Source organism: Somniosus microcephalus, chromosome 6, assembly GCF_052327205.1.
Source record: "Somniosus microcephalus isolate GS21.2 chromosome 6, FLI_Smic_1.0, whole genome shotgun sequence".
NCBI lineage: Eukaryota > Metazoa > Chordata > Chondrichthyes > Squaliformes > Somniosidae > Somniosus > Somniosus microcephalus.
Genome location: NC_140992.1, coordinates 103,942,778 through 103,959,099, shown reverse-complemented (window position 1 = coordinate 103,959,099; position 16,322 = coordinate 103,942,778). Strand labels below are relative to the sequence as shown.

The 16,322-nt window shown below is 46.1% G+C and overlaps 1 protein-coding gene across 3 annotated transcripts in view; it reads left to right on the top strand.

The window, feature by feature from the left end:
- Positions 1-16,322, top strand: part of uggt1 (UDP-glucose glycoprotein glucosyltransferase 1) — a 168,053-nt gene that overhangs the window by 123,178 nt on the left and 28,553 nt on the right. For all 3 annotated transcript variants that reach the window (XM_085990639.1, XM_085990638.1, XM_085990640.1), the window contains 6 exons: positions 4,359-4,548; positions 5,406-5,564; positions 7,169-7,254; positions 9,214-9,295; positions 10,807-10,892; positions 12,152-12,256. In XM_085990639.1, coding sequence (XP_085846765.1) covers positions 4,359-4,548; positions 5,406-5,564; positions 7,169-7,254; positions 9,214-9,295; positions 10,807-10,892; positions 12,152-12,256 — 708 coding nt within the window. The remainder of the gene's footprint in view (positions 1-4,358; positions 4,549-5,405; positions 5,565-7,168; positions 7,255-9,213; positions 9,296-10,806; positions 10,893-12,151; positions 12,257-16,322) is intronic.

Genomic DNA, 16,322 nt, shown 5'->3' with positions numbered 1-16,322 from the left:
GATCATTAAAATATGCAACGTTTGTCTAATGAGTGACAAACAATTTGCATGTTTCTATCGAACGGATTTGTTAAGAAACTGGTTTAATGTTTTCACATTGAATAAACCAGTTCTTTGTGAAAGGGCTTTGGAATTATATTCAGAGGGCAAAGACTGTTTAGATTAGATATTTTTAAAGTTCTCGAGGCGGCAAAAAAATCTGGGCTGGATTTTCCAAGCCCCGAGGAGGCGGGCATGGAGGCGGGACTGCCGGTAAAGTAGCAGAAAGTGGGGCCGGATGGCAAACCCGCCCCCATCCCGCCTCCGTGCCGTTTTGCCAGGAGGTGGGAAAATGTGCTGCTTGGGGCCCCGTCTCCTGGAGGCGGGAAAGGGCTTAAATCCTTTTAACTGCCTGTTAACAGGCGGTTAACAGGCAGAAAAATGGATTAGTGCCATTTTACCTTCACAGGTGAAGGCTTCCCGACCTTGGAGAACCCCGCTGGGTTGGAGGAGATGTGAAGGAGGTCTGCGGCGGCCGGAGGCACCTGGAAGTAAGGTGTAGAGGTGAGTGATGGGTACAAGTGTAGAGTGGTAAGTATGTAAGATGAGTGATAAGTGTTTAAAAAATGTTCACTTATCTTGTTTTCTTCCTACAGCCTTCATCCCCCCTGGATCGGAAGACCCGACATCGTCCTTGTCGATTTCACAGATTGGCTGTTGGATCCTCCGAACCAACAGTCATGTGAAATTTACAAAGTTGAAAGGTTTGATGCGTCCTGAACACAAGGACTCCTCAAACTACAGAGAATGTCAGTGTTTGACAGCTTCACAGAGCTGTTAAACCTGACATTTCTTCTTTCAAGAAGTCTTGACAGATAGCACGTCTGACATTGACGTGCTCTGTCAGTGACTTCCTCCCTAGTTGGCCTGCTGAGCCTGTACCATCCCTCTAGTTGGTCAGATGATGATGGAGGCAGGATATTGACACAATAAGCAGCAGTCCCGCCTCCAACTTGTCTCCATTCACAAAATCCAGCCCTCTGACTCTGTAAGTGATATTTAAATGAATTGAAAATATGGAAATATTACTTTTAAAGTCTTTCTTTAAAAATGATTCTATTTTTATTCACTGATATTATGAAGAAATTGTTTAGTAGCTGCACTTATTGGGCCATAATTTGCTGTCAAAATAATGGTGAGGCTAATGGCGCGCGCCGTTATTTATGCGCAAGTCAGGCAGCAACTTCAGGTGAGGGGTAGATGCGCAGTTAAACTCAAAAATCCAAAAGTTACTGTCCGTTTTGCCATTCTGCTGTTAGCTTCGTGAAAACGGCAACTCGCTGACTGGCTCACCTTTGAAGTGCATTGAATGGCATTAAGTTGCTGTAGATATTGCGAGGTAAATACAAAGTAAATTCATCACCAAGTAAAATCTTGTCCATTTCAGTCTAAGTACCCTTTTAACGATGTGATAAGTTAATTACTGCCGGTCAACAACTCTGGCACTGAAAATGAACTATTAAAAGTGTGGAGTCTCATTCTTTCAGGTTTTAATTGTTGGAGATTTTAAAATGTCAGATTTTAAAGTGTCAAATTGTAAATACTGTAAGTTTTTTTACTTTTCCTTTCTGTCTCTTCTCTCTTTCAATCCAATCTTTCTTCCCCCCTTTATTTCTCTTTCTGTATCTGATTTGACATTGAATTCACCCACTGTAATTCACACTTCCTTCTCAGTCCTTGTGCTGTTAATTTCACAGTCCTTCAATCTGATTGGATAAGGTGAGACACAGTTGCTTTTCCTGCTCACCTCAGGTCTCAGGTGCCCTGTTTCCCTCACTGTGATGTTATCAGCTCGCACTTTCAGTAACTTGGGGCTGGATTTTGCCAATGGGGAGCTTATGGAGGCGGGACTCCCACTTGTCGGGTTTCAGTCCCGCCTTCATCAACTTCTGGCCAACCCATGCAATTTTCCCTTGATTGACCTTGTTAAGACCACCCAGCGTATGACATTTCATCTGTCAAAAATTTTTGACAGATGAATTGTCATCGTTTGACAACTCTGTGAGGTAAATCAAGCGCTCCACTTCACTCTCGGAGTGCGATCAGCAGCAGGCAGGGCGGTGAGTTCTGTAACACTGCACACTGGGCTGTGCAGCGCTGCCGTGTTGGAAGGCTCCTTCCTTCCCTTAAAGGGAAGGGTCATCGCTGCAGGCTCTGCAAAAGAAAGGGCACCTACCTGAACCACCAAGGGAGCGGTGAACCCGTGCAATCAGCCCAGCACTCGCTCAGAGTGCCAGGCTGATCGATCGTGGCTAGGAACCCGTGAAAAAAAGATCAAAAAAGGTAATTTTTTAAAAAACTTGCCTTGGCCACCTCACCTTTAAGCATCGCCCCCAAAGTGGCTGATTGCCTGATGCACCTCCCCTGAAGCTGGCGTTGTTTTCGCCCGGCGATGCCTCTGGGTGGAAATGAATTTCGGGTCCGGAGTGCTACCGGGGCGATGCGTGGCCGGATGATGTCACAATCTCTGGCCACAGGCAGACGTGGCGGTAAGGGTTACTGCCGCCACAAACCGGCAGGTGAATTTCGCGGGCGGCGGTAACATCGCCACGCCCGGGCGGTAAGAGGTGATAACGGGAGGTGCTAAGGCACCGAATTTAATCCTTAATTGAAGAGCTTGAGAGACTGGCATTTATTTCCTGCCAGATGTGAGCTCTCCTTTAATGTAGCAGGTTCCTTGCAGAATATTCATCTGGAGCTATTGACTACACTATGATTGGACATTTTTCTCAGACTGATCAGGCACTTTATATTAAAAATTGAGCACAGATTATTAAATTGAATAATTCTATACAGATCAACAAAACATTTCTTGTGATTCAAGTAATACAGCCTTGCTGTGGATGTATATTATCACATCATGATGTGTTGTCCTGTTGTCCTTTGCTACTGATCTCATAATTTGAGTGGCTATTAATTTCTTGAACATAAAATTATTGACCTGTATTAGTAAGTTGACATTAATCAAGTAACCCTGTCCTGGCTATTGATTTGCTGTTGATGCATTGTGTAGTAGAGTTTAAGATGCATATTGGATCATAAATCAAGACAAGGGTCTAGAAATTTGATCGCACTGCACCCTTTTCACAAGAGTAAAATGGGCGCCTAAGGGTCCAATATGGCGGGCGGTGTACACACGCTCATTCCGCATCAGAACTGCACTGGCCCCACCCCCCTGTATTTAGTTACTGCTGCTCTGTAGGCATGCCTGAAACAAGAGTTGGGTACTTTCCATATGCAAATAAGGGGCTGATGTCTGTTTAAGACCCTATTTACAAAATTGGATTGCGCCAATGTTCCCGCAGTGGTCTGGATGTCCTGTGCTCACCCCTCACTGGCTTTTATATGGGAGAAACCGTGAATGTGCAGAAATTTGAATGGGCCGCTCAGCAAGTTAAAGGGGCTGCGCACCAAAAAAAAAGGGAACATTGCATTGCGCGTGACCGCAGTACGCCCCGTGCATGCTGCGAGAAGTTTCTTCCGGCTCTCAGCAGCCAAGCCAGCAGTCCACCGGAAGGGTAAGGCTCCACCTGGTTCCACATTTAAAGCCGTGGGCACCTGTCTGCCACTGCTTGGCCCCCTTGCAATTGCTTCTCCCCCTGGACTCTCAAGGACCTTGACCGGCGTCTGAGCTGGCCGATCTTGGGCCACAACCCACCTGTAATGAGGCTGGCAGGCCAGCTTGCTGTGGTCTTGCGTCATTAGCAGTGTGTGCTGCACCGGGATCGTGCCCTGTTTCAGGCGTGATCCAATTTCTAGGCCAAGATATTTTATTACAAACTGTTGAGTATTCTAAAAGGTTGGAATTGACATTTTTGACTTTTTTTGAGGCTCTAAAGCTTCAGTGTTACCATTTATGTTAGAAGTCAGGACTTCACCTGACGAAGGAGCAGCGCTCCGAAAGCTTGTGATTTCAAATAAAACTGTTGGACTATAACCTGGTGTTGTGTGACTTCTTACATTTGTCCACCCCAGTCCAACACCGGCATCTCCACACCATGACCATTTATGTTACCACTTTTGTCTATTCTGTAATTCTGCTTTGAATGCAGGATTGCATCTGAGGCCATCGTTCTTGTGTTCTTCAGTCTTGCTACTTACTATTTACGCTGCTGAGAAAATGGTTGACAGAATGAAAAAATCTCATGTTTTGAACATGCCTTATTATTCATTTTTGCATTAGTTTTAAGTTATAAATTATCTGGTTGGAAATGGAGAATAAAATGCTTCTGGTTTTAAAGATATTGGAGTTTAAATGGTGAAAGAAATTAAAGTCGAATTCAAAGATTTCAAATGAACTTCTCCCCTCCACTTTGCAGCATTTACCGGTATGTTCTGGAACCTGAAGTTACTTTCACAGCAGACAGCAGCTTTGCTCCTGGACCAGTGGCCAAATTCTTGGACATGCCTCAGTCTCCTCTCTTCACTCTTATCATCAACACCCCTGAAAGCTGGATGGTGGAGTCTGTCCGCACCTCGTATGATCTCGACAATATTTACCTGGAGGAGGTGTGCCTTGTTAAATATTTTTAAGTTCAAGGTAGTGTAACCAACATACAGATGTGGAGTCATGGCAAAGTGAGCAAGTCATTTGGTGTTGGTGCAGTAGCATTCTGTGCAAAAATGTAGGGCGGTGGGTAGTTACATTTGTATCCTTTTATTTAAAAGAAAATCCTATTCAGTGACGTAATAAAGTTATGCTAAACCTTTATAAATCATTGGTTAGACCTCAGCTGGAGACTTGTGTCCATTTCTGGGTACCACACTTTAGGAGGGATGTCAAGGCCTTGGAGAGGGTGCAGAAGAGATTTACCTGAATTATACTAGGGACGTGGGACTCCAATTATGTTGAGAGATTAGAGAAATTGGGATTGCTTTCCTTGGAGCAGAGAAGGTTAAGGGGAGATTTAATAGAAGTGTTGAAAATTATGAGGGGTTTTGATAGAGTAAATAAAAAAAAAAAACTTTTCACTGGCGGGTGGGTCGGTAACCAGAGGACATTAGATTTAAGATAATTGGCAAAAGAACCAGAGAGGAGATGAGGAGATTTTCTTTTACGCAGTGAGTTGTTATGAACTGGAATGCACTACCTGAAAGGGTGGTGGAAGCAGATTCAATAGTAACTTTCAAAAGGGAATTGGATATATACTTGAAATGCAAAAATTATAGGGCTATGGGGAAAGAGCAGGGAAACTGGACTAATCGGATAGCTCATTCACAGGCACGACAGGCCAAATGGTAAGATTCTATGATTCACAGTTTAAACAGCTGTTACAATAACCAAACACAAACACAAAGGCTTTATAATAGTTCCCGAAGAAGTACGAAAAGCATGCAGATCTCTCATCCTGATTCTCCATTTTCAGATTGATGGCGGAGTAGCAGCAGAGTATGAATTGGAGTACCTTTTGTTAGAAGGACATTGTTACGACGTTTCAACAGGGCAGCCCCCCAGAGGTCTCCAATTTACCCTGGGTACCAATGCAAACACCGTTATCGTTGACACAATTGTAATGGCAAACCTGGTAGGTGGCCACAGCTCTTTACAAACATAAATATGAATCCTGACCAAAGCTTTTGAAATAAGATGCTCTATCAATCTGTCCACGAGTTCTTTTTCTTCTTCAGTTAAATCTGCTTTTTCCTTTCCAATTGATTCTGTTCATTATTCTCATACACAAACTTCCTCCCCACTCCCCCCTCCAAAAAAATTCAACAAAACAATTTCTCTGAGGTGTAGGTGCCATGTCATTCCCTACCAAGGCTTCACAGTGAGTGGAAAGCTGTTGATAGTGTTACTTTAAATAAGAGTACCGAGTTGAGTGGATTAGCATATGATACTAGAAATGAAGTGCCAGTACACAAACCTGCAACTTAATACACGCCTGGTCCGTCACAAAACCTGCATTATGCTCTGCAATCCTTTGCTCCTGCACCTGCCTGTGCTTCAGCTTTGCTTCTGCTTCCTCCCTGGCAGATTCGCTTCAACTATTCCACCTCCACTCCTTCCCCAACAGGTATAACCACAGTGCACTTTTAGACCACGCTTGAACTCCACATCCTTCTAGCACAGGTCCACTTCCTCCCTTATGCAGCTGGTATAAAAAAGACAAGATTCATTGGCCTAGAAATTGGCCTGAGGCGCCCAAGTGGCGCAAAGTTCGCCTGGGCGCTGGAATTTGCGCCGCGATCGCCGCAAATTCAGTTGAAGTGCCCCTAGAGGGAAACGGGGCACAGCTCGAGGCGCTCCGCGTCCCTCTTAGGCGCTGAAAGTGAATTTCGCAGCGCTACGTGCCGCAGCACCACACGCTGCGGCACGGCACGCTGCGGTACTGCAGGCCTTCCTCCCACTGTTAAGGGGGAGGGGCCTGCAACAGCGCGAGCCCCGATCGTGAGTGTCGGCAAAAGAGCCCGGCACCAAGGTGAAGTGCCGGGCTCTCGGGAAACAGCCGGCAATGCCGCGGTGGGGGGGGACCAGGAGGCCGGGGACGGAGGTGCTGGCAGGCGGCCGCCGAAAGAGCGGCCGCCCCGCACCTCCACCTTAACTTGCGCCTCTGCCGGCGCAGCAAGGCCCCGTGAACCGGGCGCGGGTAGCGAACGGCGCTACAGCGGCGTTCACTACCAAATACCGCGAATGGGGCGCTGCGCACACCGATGACGTCATCGGTGGTGGCGCAGCGCAAAAGGCTGACGCCATCATTAGCACCCCTGCTGAATATCGCGGGAGACGCAGCCAGTGGCGCTACAGCCACTGACTGCCTCTTTAGGCGCTAACAGGTGGTGCTACTCACCCAATTTTTCCCCCATAGTCCTTTTGTTCTCCTGTTGAATCCTTACATCATTCAAAACTGTTGTTAGTAACCCTCTGCTCAAAAAACTATTCTTAATCCCTCAACTCCAACTTTCCCTTTGATTTCCAATATACTAGAGTACATTGCTTTGTTGCAATTATGCTCTCAACTGTTCTACCCTTTATTTAAAGTGCAGCACCAGTGCTAGGGAAGTTAATTGGCTGGAGTTCAATTTGCTTTTTAGCTGAAAGATTGCAGTTAAATTTGGTGCAATAATGGGTCATGAAAGCCAAAGTGACTGCAGCGAAACTGAATATCCATGTTGCTTTTCTTAACAGGGCTACTTCCAGTTAAAAGCCAACCCTGGTGCTTGGGTGCTCAGACTAAGGAAGGGAAGATCAGAAGATATTTATAAGATTTACAGGTATATAGCCGTGGCAGTATTAATTGTTAGCTCGCAGTATTAATTTGATGAATACTCTGGGAAGCCTGTGTAACATCAGCTTTTCTAGAAGATAGGAGCTTTTGGTTTCTTGGCGTTTTATAATAACTTTAACAGCCTGGCTGAAGAAAGTATTCAACATCAGCCCTCCCTGGCACTTGCTTCATCTTGCAGGCAAAATAGACATGCATATTTTTGCATGCAGTGAACTCATTTTGATAATAAACTCCATGCTTTTTTTAAAGACATGTTTTAAAATGACTGTGCTGCACAGTACAGTCAGATAGGTCATGGGCAGATTGATGCCATTGTGCTTGCTCTCAAAACTCTAATCTGCCCTCTGCTCTAAAACACGTGCAGTCATATTTTTGAATTTTTTTTTAAAGATGTATCCCGGCTCAGATTTTTATGTATTAATGCTTTATATCCCTATCTACATAAGCCACTGCAGCGCAAAGGAATTATGTGTGCAATGCTTTGAGAGGTTTGAAAGAGATACAAGTCTTTTTCTTATCAGTGCACTTGATATTGTTTTGGTGTGTTCTGTCATTTTGTATTCTTGCCAATTTTACCCATTCCCCATCTCATGTCATCTCTTGACTGCATTCACTCCTTGTTGAGCTATGGTTTCATGGGCGATGATGCCCCTTTCATACCCAAATAGTCATTATTCGTGCGCAAGTCTTGACCGTATTACCAGGCTATTCAACCACGGGAGCAGTACAGAGGAGCAAAATCATGCCATTCCCCAGTGCACTTCAAGAAAAGGGTGCCAGATCACACTTGGGAGAAAGCCTTAGACCAGGGATTCCCAGGTGTCGGTGGGGATGTTGCACATTTTCAAGGAGGTTTTGAGGGTGTCCTTGAAGCGTTCCCTCTGCCCACCTGGGACTCTCTTGCCGTGTCGGAGCTCTGAGTAGAGTGCTCACATCGTCCGCATGCCCAATACGAAAACAAGCGCTCTACTCGGAGCTCCGACACGGCAAGAGAGCCCCAGGTGGGCAGAGGAAATGCTTCACGGACACCCTCAAAACCTCCTTGAAAAAGTGCAACATCCCCACCGACACTTGGGAATCCCTGGCCCAAGACCGCACAAAGTAGAGGAGAAGCATCTGGGAAGGCGCCGAATACCTCGAGTCTCTTCGCCGGGAGCAAGCGGAAGCCAAGCGCAAGCAGCGCAGGGAGCGCACGTCAACCCAAGCACCCCACCCACCTGCCCCTTCAACCACCATCTGCCCCACCTGTGACAGAGACTGTAGGTCCTGCATTGGACTCATCAGTCACCTGAGAACTCATTTTTAGTGTGGAAGCAAGTCATCCTCGGTTCCGAGGGACTGTCTAAGAAGAGAAAAAGGAAGAAAGGACTAGCACTTTTTCTTCTCCCCCATCCCCTCCCACTGGGGCTCGTGCTAACCAGTGTTCTCCGTAAGCTGAGCTTTGTTCTGCTTTGTTCCCTTCTAATTTCTGTGCGTGCACAGTATTTACAATGTAAGAGCCGATGACCGGCCTGCATGGGACCTTGCAGATTACTGCACAGTTTAGACGGAACATTGGTGCTAACACCAATGCAACTGTCACAAGTCACCTGGGATCAGTTAGCTTTGCACTGACCGGGGAATGGAACCTGTCTTGTGTGACTCAGCTACTCACTCAATGCATTTGCTGGCTCAGATACTCGCTGAATAAGTTTGCTGAGCCACTTGTCTGTTGTCTACTACTTGGTTTACCCATTATAAAGTTGCACTTAAACAGGAAGGCCAAGTGATGGTAGGTGTGTGAGATGTTTGCTGATTTTAGAATCCTGTGTTATTACCTTACTATGGATCATATATTTTATAATGACCTTTTGTACTATAGCAAACATTCTAAATGTTAACAATTTTTAAATGTTTTGTGATCTTTCCTCCTCTAATATGTACAATTTTCATCTTTATCATTCAGCCATGATGGAGCAGACTCTCCTCCTGCTGATGAAGTTACTGTAGTTCTAAATAGCTTCAAAAGCAAAATTATTAAAGTGAAGGTATGTTTATTGCAAGCATTTAAATGTGGGCTAAATGGGCGGAATGGTGGCTTACTGAAGACTTAAACACCACGTGAAGCTTTGTTCTTAATGTCTTGGTTTACTTTTTAGCAAAACACCGTTCACAATGTAGTTTTATAAGTTTGTAACACACGTATTACGTAGTTTGGAAACAAAAGTCCAAACCAGAATATTTTTACACAGGTTAACAAAATATAAAAAACAGAAATGCACAGCAGGTCTGCTTGTATCTGGAAAGGAAAAGGGAGGGTTAACAATTCAGACTTAAACTCTTCATCGGAACTGGAAGTTGCATGTTGAGTGAGCTCCTTCATGAGGTTGAACAGGAGGGTACGTTTGTGTAAAGGTATGTGACCTGTCTATATTAATCCACTTCTGTGGAGGCGACATGGTTGGTTGAAATACAGGAAAAGAAACATAGAATCCCCTGAAGATGGAAAAGAAATGGCTGATAATTGATCTCTGAACAGTTTGATCCCATTGATGAGCAGTGTTGTTGATATGCCACTAGGGGATTCTCTATCCTACATTAACTCCAATGAAGTTGATGAGCACACTGCTCAACGGAAGAGTCCTGTACCAAGGATTATTTAAAGCTGATATTGATTTCGAAACACAAGTTGGCATTTCTCCAAGGGTGGGAACTTACAGTTCCCAGAACTTGAATCTATAGTCACTATGACATTATAGACTTGACTGAAGATCACATGTCATATGAGCAAGCTCACTTTTGGGAAGAAAATGAACATTTGGGATATAAATTATGAACTGAGGACAAGGAAAACCTCACTGCATATCAGCCCCAATATATGTTGGTATTCTTTGCTCTCACTTCCCATTTACATTTAGCTCATAATGTTATTTTAACTTGAAAGCCACATGGAGGGTGAGTGGTTAGACAGGTGACCGACTGCCTGCCAGTTTCTGATCTGTGTGAAGAGTTGCCCGATTGGAGTGATTTATTCACCAGCCATTCTACCCCATCATTTCTCTGACGAAAGGTCATCGACCTGAAATGTTAACTCTGTTTCTCTCTCCACGGATGCTGCCCTGGCCTGCTGAGTTTTTCCAGCATGTTCTGTTGTTATTTCTCCTGTGCTGTCTCACTCCTCCCAAAAGAGAAGTTTTCCTTGAGCTTGGGAAGTTGCTACAAGGAATCATGGGCTTAAATGAACATGGTGGCACAGTATTACCGCAATGCACTTTGCTATTGGGTGCCCTTCCAACATTTGTAGAAGTGTTTCAGTTAGTTTGAAAATTGAAAAATTCAGAATTCATTATGAAGCCACAATGATGATAATTTAAAATGCTCTTTAAAACAGAGCCCATGATTACTTGGCATGAGTTGCACAGCCTGCTGTTTCTTAGCAATAAATTACATTCTTTGCTTCATTAAGGTCATCAGCCATTTAATGCACAGAAACCATAATTTCTCCAAAATGTATTAAAATGAGGTCTACAGAATTAAGTGTTTTTCTCCGGTTCTGCAGGTCCAAAAGAAACCTGACAAAATGAACGAAGAACTCCTCAGTGATGGAAATGCTGAAAATGAAGGCTTCTGGGAATCCATTAAAAGGTAAATTAACCCTTTTGGATCCGTAGAGATATTGTAAATGTGACAATGAATACTGTATAAAGGGTTTAAAGTTGTGTACCAACAGTTGCTAATTGGAAAAGTCCAAATCGATGCAATTCTATCCACATTTCTGTCATCATTTGCCCCCTCATTTACACATGCACTGTTTCCATTTCTTTCCACACGCACACAGATACATATACATAAAGCACAGGTGAGAATGAGTAAAGACTTTACAGATACTAAGTAAATTTGCCATGGCACATTGCTGTTGGTAAAATTGAAATTAATTTTTCATAACAGGCTGCAAATTTGTATTGCAGCTTGCTTTCAATTTGACAGGTTGGGGTGTATGCATTGCCGGTGCTGGTCTGTATGGACTGTAGAGATTATAAAGAGATGGAAGAATGTATGAGTTGGAGGTAAACGTAACTAAAGAACAACTTCTTAACACTGTTAACTCATGAAATAGATCACCAACTGTTGCAGCGAATTCTGACTTCTTTGTAGCATTGATTGATTCCTGGTTCAGCATGAAATAGAGAACGCAGGTTTAGGATGGGGAAGAGGTTAATCTGTTCTAGAAAATGACTTGGATGATGAGGGACGTTGCAAGATTGAATGGCCTTCCCTTTGTAAGCTTTTCTTTTGGTGAATTTTTGTGCTTATAAAGTTGAGGGACGTTAGTACAGGGAAATGGAATAAGTTTCTATTTCAGCCGTTACTGTCAACATCAAGCTCACTAAGAGTAGGGGTAACTCCGTTAAATGCAATGTCAAGTTCCCCCTACTTGGTTCCAATCTCAGAAGAGTTAGACCCTTTGTACCTGTAACATTTTTCACATCAGCCACTCTATGGCCTTTTCCCATTTCATGACCCAGCATTGGCCTCGAGCATTCCCAGGACAGTCATAGCACAGCCGGGTGCTGAGTAAAGCCCCTTTTATAATTTCCCCAACAATATACTTCAGCCCCAGAGTTCCCCCTACTACAGTAGTGTGACATTTTCCCCATTTAACACACCATACATTCTGTGCCCGCTGCTGAATTTGGGACAGTTTTGTGCTGCAGGTCTAAACATTTCCAATAAGACCCTTAGCACCAGTAAATAGAAGGGATTTTTATCCCATGGATTTGAGCCCAGATCCCAGAGATGAAGAGCCAGTATCTCTAATCCACTATGCCAGCGCTACCCCCAACCCCAATCTTAATTGGTTCTTTTAAAAAGTGAACATGATCTATATTTGTCTCTTTTCACAGAGGATTCACTGGAGGACCAAAACCTGAAGAGCTGAGATTGGATAAGGAAGATGTCATTAATATCTTTTCAGTTGCGTCGGGTCATCTTTACGAGAGGTTCTTGAGGTCAGTTGAATATATTTTCCATGATCACCCCTTAGAGGTTCATTTTTGGCTCCCAACAATTTCATCCATCTGCAGATTTCAGAACGAGATTTGGATCAACATCATAGAATATTTTTCATGCATCTGTGGAAATGTTTGTTAAAATGTTCATTTATGAAGAGAGACAGTATAGCAGGAAGTAAAACTGGTGTGTCTCTGAAATGCAGCATTGTAAGTTTGGATTGCTGGACTCCTACAGATTAGGCTTCAGGAGCCAAGTGATCTTTGGGCCGAGTTGCATTGGGTGTCTCAGTCTACTAAGAAATCAGTAGAATGCATTCAAAGGAAAGTATTAAGTCTGGCCTGATGATTCGGTGGCTAAGTCCACAGCATGGTATGGTACTTGTCCATAGGGACTAACGAAGTTATGCTGAACCTTTATAAAGCGCTGGTTAGGCCACAACTGGAGTAGTGCATCCAGTTCTGGTCACCACACTTTAGGAAGGATGTGAAGGTTCTTGAGAGGGTGCAGAGGAGATTTACCAGAATGGTTCTGGGGATGGGGGATCTTAGCTACAAGGACAGGTTGGAGAAGCTGGATTTGTTTTCATTAGAGCAAAGGAGGTTGAGGGGTGGTTTGATAGAGGTGTACACGATTATGACGTGGATAGGCTGTTCACACTAGTTAATGGTACAAGGACTAGGGAACACAGATTTAAGGTTTTGGGCAAGAGATACAGGGGGGATGTGAGGAAAAACTTGTTTACGCAGCTAGTGGTGAGGACCTGGAACTCGCTGTCGATGGAAGTGGTGGAAGCGGAGACACTCAGGCCTAGAAATTCAGTTGTTTGCGCCAGCCGCTAGCGCCTTAGGAGGAGGAGATGTGGGGCGCTAGGCGGCTAGCGGCCGGGCGCTGCGCGATCTGCGCCTTTCCCCAACTTCAGGAAAGATTTAGCGGCGGCGCAAAGCCTTTGCGCGCGCTCAGCTGCGCGCGCAGATCCTGACGTCATTTCATCGTGCAACGCCCTTTGTGCGCCCCAAACCGGAAATTCAGTGGTGCCGGCCTATTGCGCACCTGGCGCCCCTAGCGACTGGTAGAGGGGAACGGTTCCCAGTCGCTGCGGGGTGCGGGGGGCGCTAATTAAAGGGCACTCCTCCTGCAGTAGAAATGGCAGCCATTTTGCAACACTCCTTCTTTGTGAGAGATGGATCTTTGCAGAGAGACAAAGGTAGAGAGCTTTCTGCTTTGGCTCAACACTCGCACAGGTACTTGTGGCTTCAGGCCACAGCTTTGCACTTGTCTTTAACTTCAGAGCCATAGCATTGATTGGAAACATATAATGGGGGCTGCAATGGGTGCAAACGTTGGCCTTCTCCATTGCATTCAAAGGGCTCAGAGACACCGTGAGAGAGTGGCAGTCATGGCCAGAGGGAGAAGGGGCAACAGGCGTCGGCTAAGGAGGCCTTACCCACCCAGGGTATACCGCCAGCAGTTCTCATACCTGAATATGTCTGACGAGCAGTGTGTTCGGAGGCTGCGATTCCGAAGGGCGGTGGTCACTGAGATCTGCCACCTGCTTCGCGGAGATCTGCAGCCACAGCTGAGGAGCAGGACGTCTCTGTCGGTGGCAGTGAAGGTGACGGTGTCTCTCAACTTCTATGCCACCGGCTCCTTCCAATCCGCTGCTGGGGACATTTCCAACATCTCCCAGTTTGCCGTACATTGCTGCATCCGCCAGGTGACCAATGCCCTTTTCAGAAGGAGACGTCAGTTCATCTCCTTCTCCATGGCCCTTGTCAAGCAGCAACAGCGTGCAATGGGCTTTGCAGCATTAGCGGGCTTCCCCATGGTGCAGGGCGCCATTGACTGCACGCATGTGGCTTTGCGGGCACCTCTAGAGCATGCCGAGGATTACCGCAACCGGAAGGGCTACCATTCGCTCAACGTGCAGTTGGTGTGTGACCACAGGCAGATCATCCTAGCTGTCAATGCCCGCTTTCCAGGCAGCAGCCACGATGCCTTCATCCTGCGCCAGACTTCTGTGGCAGACATGTTCCAGGCCCAGCCTCACCCACGAGGATGGCTTCTCGGGGACAAAGGCTATCCTTTGTGCACCTGGCTGATGACCCCGCTCCGTGCGCCCAGCACCCCTGCTGAAGAGGGATACAATGACAGCCATCAAGCAACCAGGAACCTCATTGAGCAAACAATCGGCGTCCTGAAGCAACGGTTCCGCTGTCTGGATCGTTCCGGAGGAGCCCTACAGTACTCGCCTGAGCGAGTCTCCCATTTCGTGGTCGTATGCTGCACAACCTGGCTATCCGCAGGACTCAGCCACTGCCACCAGACATTGGAGGACCACCAGAGGAGGAGGAGGAGGAGGAGGACCAGCACAGGAGGGTGGCAGAAAGTGCAAGGGCCGCCCGTCGGCGGCTTATTGAACGTCGGTTCTAGGCCCCCTCTCAGGGAATGGGCACAAGATGAATGTAGCCGCTCCACAAGCCCTCAGCCGAGCAGGGCAACCAGGACTTCCAAAAGAAAGCATGGACAGTGCGATTTAAGAACATTTATTACTTTGATACCTCTGTGCCCTTCCCACATAACAAACTAATGGAGAGAAGCCCCCCCCCCCCCCAAAAACACAAATCGAGCAGTCTCGGCCTTTCAAAAAACACAAATACACCAGTCTCGGCCTTTCAAAAAAACAAATCCACCCTCCCCCTTTAAGAGCTCACCGGCGCCAGAGTGTCTGCCGTCAATCAGCAACTCGCCGCACCTGCGCTGCGCCCGCCCTCGGGAGTTTCGCCCCGGGCCGCCGGCTTAGCGCCTAATGATAGTCGTGCATCGCCTGTTTTAGCGCAGCAGCAACCTCTTGGGGCGATGCCACTGAATATCGGCGAAGGTGGTGCGAAGTTGCGCCGGGCGCAAACTTTAGCGGCCGCCCGGCTGTAGCGCCCCAAACATGGCTATACAGAATTTCTAGGCCTCAATGTTTTCAAGGGGAGACTGGATAGGTACTTGACAGAAATAAACTTGCAGTGCTACGGGAATAGAGCGGGGGAATGGGACTGACTGGATTGCTCCACAGAGAGCCGGCACAGACTCGATGGGATGAATGGCCTCCTTCTGTGCTGTTATGACTCTATGGGCAGGATTTTCATTGGGCCGTGGAGGTGGGATTGGAGGTGTGTGGGGGGTTAAAATCTCGAAATCGGGGGCCACAAACCCATCCCGCCCCCAACCCGCCTCCATGCCAGTTTCAAAGGAGGTGGATACCCAACCTGTGCTGGGAGCCGCCTCCCCGAGGTGGGAAGGGGATTAGTGCCAATTAACTGCCTGTTAACAGGCAGTTTTTAGCCTAATCCCTATTTTTATTCCTGAAGTGTGGGATTCCCGACGGCTCCAAACCACGCCAAGTTAGCGAGGCGGACCATCGGGCTGAAGGGCTTGGAGGGTTCGAGATGTCCGGTGTTCAGGTGCATGAGTGTAGAGGTAAGTGTGTTTGGTGTGTTTAAAGAAGTTTTACTTACCTTTACTTATCTTTACAGCCTTTCTTCCTTCAGGTCTCGGGAGTCCCTCATCTCACCGGCACAGAAAGCAGAATGGCCACGAGCTGTCAAAAGTTGCAGCATTCAGCTTTCTGTTCTGGAGAGATCTCTAAATCAGCCTGAGAGGAAGGAATTAACTTTGTGTACAGATTGTCAGTGTTTGACAGTTTCAAAGAGCTGTCAAATGCTGCTATTTCATCTGTCAAAAGCTCTTGACTTTCCCCTCTTTCAATAGGGGAAAGACAATAAAGTATAGACAAATGAGGCCGGCCTGTTTTACTGACTGGCACTTCAGTTGCTGCACAGAAAGAGCAAAATGAATTTGTAGTTCTAAAATGATGCGACAAAGTTACTTTCTCTGCCAATTTACCAGATTGAGTTGAATATAAATGTCCCTGCTTGCTTTTTTTGTGTTTTAATTCCAACCTACGTAACAGTGCACCTTGAGGTTGAGATAGGTTTAAAGCTTACATTTCAATATCCGCCTTTTAGAGAAGGGGACTGAAATATGCTGAAAATGTACAAAGCATGATCTGTC